The following is a 15,384-nucleotide window of genomic DNA, read 5'->3' as shown; positions in this document are numbered from 1 at the left end:
AAATCATTACTAAAATACCGCTTCAACACATGGATAGTCCGAGCGCGAGCATTGGAGCTAACTGGGATATACGAACATGGAATTATTTTCTAAATAGAGTTTTTCAAATAGTTGAATATAATTCAATCAAAAATAATCAGGAAAAAGTACTGCATGTGCAGTAGAATTAATATTTTTTATAACGTTGTTATGAACATAATAAATGAACTTATACATTCTAAAATTTTAATCATCACCGATGCAACTAATTTGAAATACTTTCAGTAGACTTTGTGAACATACCAATAAATTTCAATTTTGAATGAATGTAATGAAATGCATACAATTTTGTAACTTTACTGACTAGCCTTCCGCCGTTTGTTTGTTTCAGGCAGCTATCCCTTCTCAAAAAAGGATATGATTTTATCGAGTTTAGATTGAATAGCATTGAACTCTGATTCTAAGCGTTCGGATGTTTTTTCAATACGGCATATTCGCTCCTCCATGTTTTCTAGTTTTCGTTGTTCATAAGGCACATTTTCAAAGGCTTTCATCTGCAGCGGAGGAGATAACCCAAGACTTTTCAGTACGGCACATATTGGTGTAACGAGACAGGTATCGAAATTTGTTCCGCCCTCTATTACTCCAATTACACTCAAAGGCATGTTTTCATGACAATGAAATACAAGTGCTCCGGAATCTCCAGCTTCAGCAAATTTAACTCCATAAATTGCCACCTGATTTTGCAATGTGAAGTTCAAATTACCGTGTTTAAAACATGTTGTTGTCATGTCATTGAGAATTTTACCCTTAGTTATTCCGGTTTCAGCTCCATATTTTATCACGTAGGTCTCTGTAGTATTGATAAGCTGACGTATTTCGTCTAATTCCAGTATTTTTCCTGACCAATAAGCAATATCTTCCGTACCTGACAATGAACGGAAAAAACACTATACATAAAAGTAGTTCTTATAAACTAAATGACTGCATTGTTTTTTTCTATCATCATTGTGTATTACTCTAGGAATCAAGATGCATATATATATATATATATTCAACAGAGCGTCCGTAAAGAGGAAATTAGATTTCGCTGGCTGAAATGAAGTTTAAAGCACAAAAGCTTGCCTGCGTAATTCTGATCAATTACACAATTTTATTGATGCAACTTACATGTATGAACAATCTTGTCAAGCAAACTTAAAAGTATTTATATGTAACAATGTGATAAACTCACCTGGAAATCTGCCGTGATTGTCAATTTGTCTATTTTCAATTTTGATCATGACTACTTCTACCCCAGGACAATTTGCATTTCCTTCTTCACAAACAGCTAAAACAATTGATCCAAATCTATGTGGGTGATATGGTTGATAGCATGATAAATCATTGGTTGGTTGTAACGATACACCTCTTCCGATGGCACTCATATCGTTGTCTGAGAGGATGACATGAGCCGATGTAAAACAACAAAGGCCGAACTGTGGATGATCGATAAAACCCCCAAGTGTCCCAGTTTGAATATTTCCGGATGTATCAGTATTGTCCGGAAGGCCCTGTATCAGGCAACCCATCTTTACCTTTTCGTGTATGTCGCGAGAGGTGAGAACGTATGGAGTAAATGCACCTTCACGAATGTCAGTTTTATATCCATCAATTAAATTTGGCAATATATCTTCGTCAACAGGAATCAAACCCTTCACAGGGACATAGAAAACAATACACGGTGTGTACTCCGATTTCGAAATACCGTTGTCATTAAAGCCTTTCGACTTGATCGAACTGATAGAGATTAATGTTATATTTGTATGTTTTTTCAATAATGTTTTTGTATTTCTATCTAATATTGCTCTCATTTCGTTTCTTTGCTTCGCTGTTATTGCTCTTTCGTTTTTAATTATATGGGAGGCTTCTTTGCTCATATCATCGATGCAACGGTGGACGATAGGCCTGTCTTGAATCGTTGGTGATTCACATTTGTTTTTAGTAATAACGACAAAAACTATTTCATTTTCTTTTCCAGGGACATATGCAGCACGAACCTCAATAACAGCGGTATATTCTTTCTGTATTCTTAAACATATTTCAGAACAAAATACTCTGATTATTGCAGACTTTCTTCCGAGAAGCTTACACAGACTATTCAGAAGCCGAGTATCTGGTAAATACCCAATATTAAAATCTCTAACTGGAGTTCTTTGACCTTTTTTGACATTTTCCCAGAAACAGTCTGAAACACGTACAAACATTTTACTAGCACAATTCGTGAAAAAACGTAAATGAATTATTGATTATTGTAAAAAGTAACTGAAATGAACAACATGGATAAAGATTAATATTTTCAATTGCAATACGTTCCTTTATTCATATTTTAATAAAAGAATTATAAAAATAGTACCAGGATATTGTTGGAATAACACAAGCCAATTTCGATGCTCCAGATAAATTTGTGACACAACCACTAAAGTGTAAGATAATTTTGTCAATTTTAAGTTCATATAGTTAAAATACATCCCTAGCAATCAAGAGAATGGAGTAACAACACAGCACAATTTTAATACTAGAAATTAAAGTAGAAAATTAAACGGAATGATGCTACAACCCAATGTCTACAGTCTTAACCGCCTTCAATCGCGCAGTGTATCAATAGGACAGCGTAACAGCTGGCTGGATGAAGAAGGGAAAGTCTGAGCTCATTGCCACTGGTTCTTGTTGCTGAGTGGGGGTTGCGTTCATTGAACGCCGCCTTTCGTTGTGTTGTTTATCTTGTTTATCATATTTTAAGGGCGTTAAGTTGTAAAGACGTTTAAATGTTTGAATAGTAATATATTCAAGCAATTCGCATTAATCATGTTAAACAGAATTGTTTTTCATTTCAAAAACAAGACTGAAATTGATTACGCGATACTTTGCAATATTGATAAGTTCTTACAGTTGTGTACCAAGGAAGGTACATAGACTATGTAAATAGTGAATTTTTGAAACCGGAAACATTTTAATAAAGAACAATTGCAGTGTAATAAGAATTGATCGATAACCATAGGATTGTGTCACAAGAATGTGTTATTCAGTAATGATTTATCACGTACCCATGGAGTAAATCTACCACGGATACATAGAATATGATTCCTTGACAATGTCGTTCATCAGATGGATTACCCATTTTGATGAATAAATTATTTAAACTTAAATCAGTTAAAAACTTGAGGAAACGACTTTGTCCTTTCCATAACATTGCCATCAAATAATTAGAAAAAAGCACTACATACCTAAACTTAACATAATTCCTAAATTCAACATAGAAATTAGAGTAGGTATGTTCATCAACAACACACTATCATTCCATATAGAAAATCTGTGATACTTTGGCAGAAGCTCATATCCAGAATGTGGGTTGCTTTTGGTTTCGACAAGAAGTTGATGGAACCCTATATTGCTGTGAGGATCTGAAAGTAAAGTAGGACACATGGCATCAAATAATTAAATTTAATTTGAAAAAGCAAAATCATTCCCATAATTACTTAAAATGATTTGCACATAGTGGTTAATAATATCGATAATCGTCAGATTTATATCTGAACTTATACATTCATCTGAAGTGGAACTTATTCCAATAGGTGAATAACTTAAAATTGATATTCAGTTAGACAATGAGAATGTGAAAATGATCCCCACCCTCACCAACCTTCCCCCCCCCCCACAAAAAAGAAAGAAACAACAACAAATCAAACGTATTACTAAATTTACAATCATTGTTCTGTCATCATAAATAAAGATTATAATGCAGTAAACTGTTTAATATTTGATAAATATATTTCATGTTCACTACTTTCTTAAATCTTTTCATCGAAAAAATGGTTATTGAAATATAAACACGATCTCGATAATAACACTTGCGTTTCATAAAGTTAATGTCGCATATTTCAATTATTTCTTTTAGTTTTTAGTACGAAAAAAGACCAAACGAACTGTTAATAGTATGCACAGTGTAACATACTTACCTCGCACAAGAAAAATGTACTGTACGATATTCCGTGTTTTATTACATTTCACAACTATAATACGATTTTCAAACAAAAACCGAAACGATCTTGTATAGCAATCATCAAAATATCCAAACGGTACAATATCTGTCATACTTCTTTGTTTTTCTGAAATATTACGTTAAATAATATTATGTTCACAATTAAATACAATTTCCTATATGTACTGTTACACTATGCTTTATAAAAGAAGAAAACATCCACATTTAAGCAACAAAAATGTGATTCAATTTGTTAAAGATGATGATTTTTTAAGTTATTTTAAAACACTTGAATAGCAGATTTTCTTTCTCTTTTTGTAAAAATATCAATAACCATATCCTTTTCCGTGGTGTTACCCTGTTAAGCGATTTCGCTACGCTGTAACCAGATTGAATGTGAACAAGAGCCAGAGTATTTAGTGCCAACGCCGACTTTTTCTTATTTCTAAAGTCAAACACCAGATGTAAAAAAAATATTAAAAACTACTCCTACAAAACATATTTTTTAACAAATATAATGAAAATTTCATGTTTCACATGCGTCATTTTGTCCAAGCATGAACTAAAACTATAAATATATCTCAAAATTATGGCAATTACAGCAAATTTTACACATTTACCTTGACGCCAAGTTTTCTCATATTTTTTTTGCGTTCAAAGTATAAATCAAATTAATAAATAAATAACAAAGTTATGTTAATTTATGCAAATTGATCAATGGCAATGAACCAGACAATCAGAAAAGGATCAAATAGAAGAAATTAGAACACCATTAACACGCACGTAAAATTAAAAAAACAAACGTTGAAATAAACAGTCTTCTAGGGATAAAATTTCATTTTGGCTGGAAAATTTGACATATTGTAACGCAAAAAAGGTTTGTTATGATACCAAATAATGATTTGATTCAACAATTATTACAAGAAGTAATGTAACTTTATCATATCTTAATGTGCAGTACAAAATAAACAGCGGCAACATCTCTGTCGACTTACACCTGCGCTGATGTTGCGATTACATATCTTCTTAAAACTTGAAACCTTTGTAATTATAGCTTGATCTTCTTAATGTGTAATCAATTCCCTACCATTTGAACCATAATATTGAAATTTTGAGTGGCGAGTAGTATACTAGTAAGAAGCGATACCAATTAAGTTATCAGATACCAGTAAATGTATCAGTTTAGTTTATTCCTAACCAAATTATTAAAGCATAAGTAAATGTGTTGTTTTTTTTACCAAAAATGATATAATTGTTTATATGTATGGTGTTGAAGCGTTTCTTTCCAAAACCTTTACTGGTGGACATTGTTGATGCATATGTCACCTAAAATGACATCATATTACCAAATTATTATAAAATAAGTAACAGTCACAATAATAGCATAGGCCTTTCTCATCATACTAGCATTAAGGCGTCTAATGCGATTTTGAAGTGAATTTTGCCATTCTTGGTGCAGAGCTTGTTCAAGTTTTTGCAGGTGACTTCAAATGGTTTGTCCATTGCCTAAATAGAAATTAAAATTTGAGTTGTGGTCATGTCAAAATTGAGGCAAAATCTCTGTGTGCTAAAATTAGTATGACAAGTCAATTTACCCGAGCTGTTAGGTTTCACTGAGGATGATCACGTGACCAAAATCGTACAATGGGCTATTTATTTTGCGGCATGGACTTTCGACAAAAGCAGTGAAATTAAGGTAAGCATACATTTAACGCTAAATTTATATGTTAAACTAGGCCCCGCGGAACCCCCGTATAATAGCCACATATTGTTCTGTTATTGGTTACTTTGTAGCATTCCCTGTTTAGGCAACGAAAACGTTATTTTGGTTGTTGAAAAGATTGGGGAACTTAAATGCGTTGTTTTCAGTAAATGGAACGCATTTTATAACAAAGTGTACACAGATGTAAACTTGTCTGTCATGAACAAGTTCCATCCTTTGTGAACTTGCATAACGAAGTTGTACATATATTTAAAAAAAAATTGATTACAATGGTTGATCGATTTAATTGCCTGCCCAAGTTCGTCCATTTTTTCAATAATTTATAATTATGTTTTTTCTCGACTCTAGTCCTTGAAGTCATAAAAATGTAATGTAGTTATTTAAATTGAAAAGAAAGAAGTATCAAATTGAATAAATTCTGGTTTGCTTGTTATACATTTTCATCTTAATAGTGTTTTGCTTTGATAACACACTAGCACACGTCTACATTAACTTATAGGTATTTACAATATAATAATACAAAAAGTACATCATATAGAATTAATTTCACCAGCAAAACATCAGTTTCAATTTCATACATAAAATGTCGTAAATAAAGTATTTTTTTTTTGTATTTCAGACGCAGAAAGATTGTTCCTCTAAGTGGTACCAATGTTAACGTATATCTATGGAATATATATTGTTTATCGTTCAATACTCCGCAGTGGGTTTATTATATTTAAAGCTTAAATAAAACCAATGATCTCACTTAAAAGTTGAAATACTTTTTACAAATCTGTCTGTCATTTTAAGAGAAGCATGAGATAATTGTCGATCTGCACGAAAAATATCCATTATATAGAACAATACACTTTATTGAAGCATTGCGAAATTTAATCCATTCAATGCATTTATATATAACTAAAATACACTTATAACAATGCCTGTTATGCGACTTGAGTATCAGTTTACTACTTTACAATACCATCTAGTCAAATCTTTGTGGTTTTAACCAGATAAAATTACAGAACTCTTATTATATGTATTATCGGTGTTTAAATATGAATGGTTTTTTTTCCCGTTTTTCTTTCGTTTTGCTTATTCATGCCCTATCCTTCTTAAGTTTATTTTTAAACATTGTCAATATCGCTCCCCGCTATTGAATTACAAAGTTAAGTTGTTGATTTGTACGCAGATCGATACAAACATTCATGGTGTTCATGGCAATATAAGATAAACATGCAATTGAACAAATATAGATTAGTTTTTTGTCTGTCAATGCTTGATCAGCTAAGTGTAAATACATTTTCCATAGATCTAGTATAATGTCTGCATGTCTGTATGTACGTACCTATAGAATACACATTTAAGCGTTGAAATGCCATGAGAAAATGCACATTTAAGCGAAGAAAAAGTTTTGGTCACTTAATATGTAATCAAGTGATATAATTAATTAAAAAAATTAAAAAAAAAACATCAAGCGTTGATAGCATATTGCTTACAAACAAAACCATATATATCATAAAATATGTAAATTGGTCAATAATGTTATGCCGTTAAAACAGATACAGAATGATGATGTTTCTGAAGTAAGTATGTGTTAAATCTATTGAAGATAAGAAAATTTAAATATGAACGAGATAAATGACCATTAACTTTAAACTATTAAATATGATATGGGTGAAACAAATTGAAGGAAGTTGATGTAAATATTTAAGCTGTTACCGGTTTGACATTGTCTGATAATATAAAATTACTTAACTTCCTCCTATATAACAATTTTCACATGATTATTTTCAGTTTCAGTTGTTTTAAAATATTGATAATACATGTTGTACACCAAAGACCCCACATATGTATGTTGTACATGTACCTAAATTCAAATCTTACCTTATAATCATGAAAACAAACTTTCAGAGCAATTTGGATCAAAACAGTAGCCACTAGAGTGTTAACGGGAATATTCTATTTTTAGCCCCTGTGACCAATTTCTTTCATCCCAGATGACCCATTTTCGAACACATCCCAGCAATTGTTAAGAAAAGCATCCTGACCAAGTTTGATGACAAGTGAGTTAAAAATGTGAGCGCTAGAGCGTTAACAAGGTTTTTCTATTTTCAGTTCCTTTGACCGAGATGACCTTTGTTCAAACTAATCCGATCGATTGCCTAGACAAGTATCCGGATTAAATTGATGACAATTGAGTCAAAAATGTGACCACTAGAGTGTTAACAAGGTTTCTCCATTTTTTGCTCCCGTTACCTAGTTTTTAATCCGAGATGACCCATGTTCAAATTCATCCGAGCAATTACTAAGACAAGCATTCTGACACAGTTTGATGATGATTGATTCCAAAATGTGACCGCTAACATGTTAACAAGATTTTTATATTTAAAGTTCATGTGACCTAGTTTTTCATTCGACATGGCCCATGTTCGCACTCATCCGAGCTTAAACCTAGACAAGCATCCTGACAAAGTTTGATGATGATTGTGGCAGAAATGGGACCGCTAGAGAGTTAAGGAACATGGGTGGACGGACAACAGACCACTGACGATGGACATTCAACGATCCTAACAGCTCACCCTGAGCTAGCTCAGGTGAGCTTAAAATGTGCATAATCTCAGACTGCCATAATATCTATACATGTATATCAAATTGATACCAACATTTTCAGTACTTGTTTCGTAATATTTGTTGATGGACGGACAGACTGACTGACGGAGGGTAAACATAAAGTTCCCTCCGCCCCGTTAAGGGACATGAAATATACTCAATAATTCTAACATCAGGTTTTCAGACTTCATTGATTATATCTGATTTAGAAGCTTGCAAAATGGAAATCAAAACTAGACAACCTGTGAAAACATTGAAATTCAAAATATGTGGAGATAAACCTAAATGTACATAAAAATGTAATTCTCACCTGGTGTATAAAAGAAATATTTTCCTTTTAATACATAACATATGTCGTGTAACTTTCATTCGTTTAAATGTTATATCATTATGTAACAAAGAATATCAAAACAGTTCAACAATATCAACCGGTGTCACCGTAACAATTTGTTTTTTTACGTCACACATCCTCAATTCTTTATACATTCAAAATTAAACAAAACTTTATAACTAACAGCCAACTATTAGGGCACAACCATTTGGAATGTGGTTATTGATTTTCCGAAAATGCTAGAAGATTTGATTCGAAAATAGATTTTTCAAGCGGTAGTATTAAGTCATCCATTTTCCGAAAATGGAATGAGTCAGGACGCGGATATTTGATACGTTATCTGCTGTTTGAATAAACTACAGAACGAAAACGTCTATCTTTTGTGTACTGACAACTGATAAACTTACAAACTTGATAGCAGATAAAGTTTTATCATACTTTCCTTTATGTCAAAAGCATTTCCTTTACACTAACAAACAACCAGAGTTAGTTGTAAACCCAAAAGTTATATATTAATACACAAACCTCAATTTAAATACATGATTTAAATGGGTCAGGTATAACCATCATACCAGATACGACATAACAAGTCCATTCACAAGTAAGTTCTTGTAACTCTAAATCAACTACAATTGTAAATTTTTGTGTAAAGACATTTATTTTATCAGGTTATCAGTACACATAATAACTGATTTTGAGATTAAATCACAGGAAAAATATTTTTCTTTTGATTCTTACATAAAAGCATTGCTTCAAAGCGACCCCAGTTGTAACAATTATATAACAATCGTATTGCCCAAATGATGTTATGAATAGCATGAACATTTACGAATAAATCAGTTGTATTTAAGGTTTATAACAAGTGTAGATAGTGCGTTGCCTACAGCTTACAATTTTCACCACCGGCCAAACCACATCAAACCGAATCGCAAGCTTTTAGGTTTCTAGAAGCGTCAGATTATGTTCTCTATTTCAAAGTATCATTCGATCTCCATTGCTGCAAAAAGAAAAAAGTCCTTCAGGCTGACATATTCCGTATTCATAATCAGACTCAACAGTTGCTTGCTTTGTTTCTAATTTTTCGATATTTCCCCGATATTGACTGACACTAAAAGTTTGCAACTTGCTCTTCAGAAACAACAAGCTTCTTAAGATTCAGTATTCCTTCAAGTACAAAAGTTGCTGCCATGCGACAATTGAAAAGCACTGCGCAAAAAATGCGCTCATAACAGAGACCTTACCAAATCATTCCATTATCTATTTAGATTAAATGCTAGTCTACATTATTCCGGATGTTTTGTAAATCAATTAAATTTGCATAATTGTAAATGTAATGTGACATGACAGTAGTGCAACATTGTTATGTTTGTGTCACCACAATAAAAATATGAGATAAGATAAAAAATATCAAAGCATGTGCATTTACTTTTTCACCTAAAAGCACTACTCATTTTCGACAAATGTCAACAACTTATGATGGTAAGAAATATAAAATCCATATGTAAATAAGCTAAAAAAAACTATCATCACCTTTATTTTTCAAAATGTCCGTAGCTCATGTTTCGCTGCAAATAGTATATCATGTTATAACTAGAATGATTTGTTGTTTTCATCTGAGAACAATAGCAACATATCGGCTATTTCCGTCAGTGTTCGGATTAGCTATAATTATAAAAACTTTGCTAGATTTTCCAACGTTAAAGGAACAACGGCCACAGAATGACGAATATACTGAAACAATATCCATTATAAAATCTTCTGCGTCAGATTTATCGGAAGCGTAAAGCGTATTGTCCAAATGAAAAAGGGCTTAACACTAAGCATGCGGTTTGATAGAGTATCATAACCTCCTTTTATAAAACATTTAATTATTTTAGAAAAACAAAAACACCACAACAGTTACTATGACCAAAGTCTAACACATTTTGTAAATAACAGTTCCATAGAAATCTGTTTCGCAGATAGGTCTTCTAACAGCTTTTGAATTTTTAAATTATAGTATCAACTTCTTCTTTCCAATTTTCAAAAATTCTGATTCAGCAATGTTTTGAGATAGTCCCCTGTAAAGTATAACCGTATAGTTCTCTTTGAGAAGTTGCCTAGTAATGAAAATATTATGTTTGTTAAAATCGTTTACATGATTGCAAGCCCTAGCGAATCAAATTAAATATTATTTAGATGTATATACTCCGTAAGATGTTGAAATGGGTGCATCGCCATCTAATGTGGATAATAAACTGTACCACATTTAAAGCATCTCTCTTAATTTATGAATTATATTGTTATTGACTGTAATCTGAATATTTAAAAATAATGTAAAGGTTCAAGAATCCGTTGTATTCAGTTGAAGTACTTGATAATAGTTATAAGACACCGTTTGATAAAAAAAAAAATATTACAAATATCATCAAGGCATCTGATCTATACCATCTTGTTGTGTATCAAGAGAGAAGAGGCAGATAACAATTATACACAAACAATTCGACATGTGAACTTATAGAATGACCAAAGTTTTTTTTGTTTTCTTAACAAGATCTTGTACTTAGGTATTAGACATATTATGTTACAAAATACATAAGCTACATCATCTGTTTTTTTATTCTTTATATGTTGTGTTGAATAACCTATACTGTTGTTTTCCACAGTTATGATAAAAACATAATCCAGTAAATAATGTAGCATTTGTCATAGACAATTGGCTGTCTGTATCATCTGTGTCCAATGTCGATGTCGCAATAAATCAAACAAATGGTTATACCCTACAGTAAACATTGTTCGAAGATTTTATAAAAACATAGCGGTAAAGTACTTGTTGAAAAATATATCCCTTATCTAGTTATATAAGTTTGTGACTTGATTTACCTTAATAACCTAAATTATCAATTTAACACATGAAATAAACATACGGGCATGCTTTCAATAATTGTATTCATGTTTGATTTATAATTATAAATGCATCTTTCTTGGAATATTTTCTGTGTATATTTTGTTTGATTTTATTTATTTTGTCTGTTTATTTCTGTATTTTTGTTGTTCTTGTTCGCGTAAAATGATTGTCTGCCTCAAACTTATCTTTTTGTTGTTATCATGTTAATTTATTGCGTTATATTTCTTAATCAGAAGATATTTTTATCATTTTTTCATTAGAAGTGATTGCAATTTTAACAAAGCATCATCCAATATGGCATCCAACGTTCATGTATGCCCGGCTCTAATATAGGAATTATGTTTTTCAATAGCATACTATAATTGACCGTTTGGATAAAGTTTATAGCAAAAACATTTTTTTTTTCAATATATCAATCTGAAACGGCAAAATTCATGTTATCATAAAAATAACACGTGTCTCCTAATATGGTGAATGGGAGTTATTTCAGTTCTGAGATAGCTAATGTGCACTATAACCGTAAGAGATACGTATTTTTCTTTATCATACTGAACTAATATATCAAACCTTAAACTACTTTAATATAGTAAAAATTCTACGTAAGCAAATCGGTCAGGGGAGAGAACTAGATCTAGAACATTGCGTTTTCTTTAGTCTATACAGATAACCAGCCTTTGGAGAATATTGTTGTACATTTTTGACCGGGGATATTCATTTCGAAATAACACTTTATGATGTCATATTAGGCTATATATAGTAAAAAGTTGACGTGAATTATTATAGTATAATAATACAAAAGACAGCCTTGTTTTTGTTGTTTATATAAAAGATTAATACCGAAACAAATATTAAATGATTTGCAATATGCGAACTTTCGACAAAAATGATGAATTACATGTTTGGTTTTTTTTTTATTATTGAAACATAAAACCATTGTTTCCAATATATAGATATGTTGTTTTGTAATTTTAAGCTTAATTTTTTTTATTCTTACAAATCATATAAAAAACAAGTGTGCAAATGCAAACGGTAATATGATGCAAAGACATGTGTTTCCGGGCAGCGTTTTAAAATAATTGCAAAAGAGAATGGGAAACTACATTAGAATATCTGATTTGTATTTATTTATAAATTTACAACTCAATATTGAATATTGAATTATTTTAAAATATAATGAAAAAAGAAAGTTCCAGCAGCTGCAAATAAAGGCTTTTTAATATAATGATTTTGTCATATAACTGCGAAACCTCTGCACAATGCATTTACAATATTTGTGAGCCTTTTATCCCCAATTAAAGCTGTTTGTGAAAAATGAACAAGTTACAAAATTGCATGTTGAAGATATTTATAAGAAATTTCACAAAAAGTTTATAAGATCGTAATTGTTAGTCACTGGAATTGTCTGGATTGACTTCATCGAAGAATATGTAGGTGTTTACTTATTAAAGGGCAACATGTATTTTCTATCTGAACATGTATTTATAATTTGATTTTTTCTATAAAGCTATATGTAACGAAATATCTTTAACTATTATCAACAGTAAAATTATATTGTTTCGATTATATTTTGGTCGAGTCTCGAAAATGTTGTAACATAAACTGTCTTGATAACTTTAAACACATCAATAGTGTACGTTAACAGAAGAAAAATATAGAATTAACCATTTGGCAATTATTTTGTGCATATGACATACTAGGCAATCTACTGCTATATTTATTTCATTCAACAGTATTTTAAACAGCAGATATAAAGCTCGATACGCTTTTACCAATGACATGATGGTAACATTGCTTAATGCTTTCTTATTTGCAGACTATTACTGAAGAAAAGCATGATAGCAGCAATGTAATAGACAAATTGTTATTCTATCCTTGTATAATGTATTTGAGTTCTAGATTTTCATTCACTGCATATTGCATGTTTGTCACTACTGACAGTTTCCAATAAGCAAAGCATACAGTCATACATTTTTATGTCAAAGCAAACCAGTAGATCACAAATCAAACGAAATTATATATAAAATAATTCTCCTCCATAGTCATTTGCGCAAAATCACATTCAATATAATGTGCAGATAATGAATTGACCATATTCTCGTTCGTATGGTTTTCATTTTGTTAAATCACGAACTTTTAGAAGAGTATAAAGAAATGATTGTATCATTTTTTTTAATTGCCAAGGTGTGCTCGCCGCCTGTTATACATAATTTATTTTACCTGTCCTCTGAGCTTAAAAACCTTGAATGTATAGTTGATAATATTCTCGCTGATAGCTGTTTACATTCTCAAGGCTTAAACATAATTTACTTAATACTCTATAAATAAAGCAAAAGGGTAATAAGGAATGCAAGGATTTCATTTCCTTTCACCTTATTATGATATTGACAAGGTTAATCTAATTGCAATATTTTCAAACTTCTCTTATTTCATCTGAGACAGCAATTTATGAAACGTACTTTTATTGAATATGGCAGTATATTTCCTGATATATATATTCTGTGTGTACTTAATGCAGGATTTGTAAATGACAGTTGTGTTTTGTTATGTCAGACAAACAATTATGCTTGATTGGTCTAGACCACAAATTATATATCCGATGATGTTGAATGAACCAAGTCATGCTCAATCAATAATTTAACTTGAACAAAATTATGATTGATGTGTCATTGACTAGACAGCAAGATTCGCTGAATGGTTCTTTCACTCGCATGGAAGCTCAAATAATACACATTATGTGCAAAGTCAAGTAAAGATAATATTCTAATCAAGTTGTTAAATATATTCATAAACCAAGGACTGGTGCAAATAATTATTTGCTAATATCTAATTTAAAAGTATTTAAATATCTGGTTTAACACTTTGTAGTAATGTGTCTGCCTTTTGGAATATTTAATTAATTACAGATAATCCTGGTTTCCCTAATACGAATTAGGTCGGTTTGTTAAAAGACAATAATGAAAATGTTATTTAAATCATTAACTATAGCAGCATGTTATTAACAACGGCCTGTTTGAATAATAGTTGGATAAAGCAAGGCGCTATTGGTATAAATGTAATTGCTGTGATGTATTCTCGTACATAAGAATAGAATACGTAGTACCTGAAGAACGCCAAAAATGAAATTGATAATATATACTTTTGCAGACTCGATTTTTTCGGTACTGGAAAGAAGAAGTTACCGCCCTCGCCCGAAAAGCGCAGGCCAAAACGACAATGTGACTCAGATATTTAAGGACATGGTTAAATATACCTGTTCTCACAAAAATAGCATTGTTGTTTAATTAAACGCTTTATTAGCATGTGAAACATTATTATTTTAGGAACAATTCTTATTATGTCGACAAAGACTTTATGAGAATCATTAGTATTTCAATAATCTATTATGATGAATCTACAATAACTATTTAAAAAGTTGCAATTAATAAATGACAAAAATGTACATTGCAGTTATGATTTAGACATTTATGAAATACAACTAACATATAATGTTACACTAATCAAAGTAAGCCAAGTCTTGTGCAATAGAAACCTCAAATAAATTAGAAGATTCCATGTGTATTTTATTAAAGGAAAACATCCAGGAATTATTTTGTTTGTGCAGTTTACTGATGACACTAAGAGTTTTTTCAACATGTTTATATGTACGCCGGTGATTTCTTTACTGTCTGTATTTACTAAAACACATAAAACATGTCTAGTTATTTTTAAGTTTGTAATCACGTTTTATCATTCCGCCTTGGTATCAAAATTTATCTTTAATCATGCTGTACTTTTAGCGATCATTATCAGAGGCTATACACAATACAGCAATAAAATTATATAATTTATTATTCTGTTTTTGTTTATTT

The 15,384-nt window shown here is 31.1% G+C and overlaps 1 protein-coding gene across 1 annotated transcript; it reads right to left on the bottom strand.

The window, feature by feature from the left end:
• Positions 1–321: 321 nt before the first annotated feature.
• On the bottom strand, positions 322–8,946 carry LOC132742680 (uncharacterized). The gene is made up of 5 exons (XM_060731145.1): positions 8,629–8,946; positions 3,978–4,127; positions 3,246–3,422; positions 1,214–2,206; positions 322–907 (listed from the first exon to the last, which is right to left on the bottom strand). The coding sequence occupies exons 2-5, from the start codon at positions 4,111–4,113 to the stop codon at positions 375–377; spliced, it is 1,839 nt and encodes a 612-aa protein (XP_060587128.1). The 5' UTR covers positions 4,114–4,127; positions 8,629–8,946; the 3' UTR covers positions 322–374.
• Between the last annotated feature and the right edge of the window lie 6,438 nt (positions 8,947–15,384).

The sequence above is a fragment of the Ruditapes philippinarum genome, unplaced genomic scaffold (assembly GCF_026571515.1).
Source record: "Ruditapes philippinarum isolate M1 unplaced genomic scaffold, ASM2657151v2 ctg866_1_1_1_1, whole genome shotgun sequence".
Lineage (NCBI taxonomy): Eukaryota > Metazoa > Mollusca > Bivalvia > Venerida > Veneridae > Ruditapes > Ruditapes philippinarum.
This window is presented reverse-complemented; position numbering and strand designations above follow the sequence as displayed.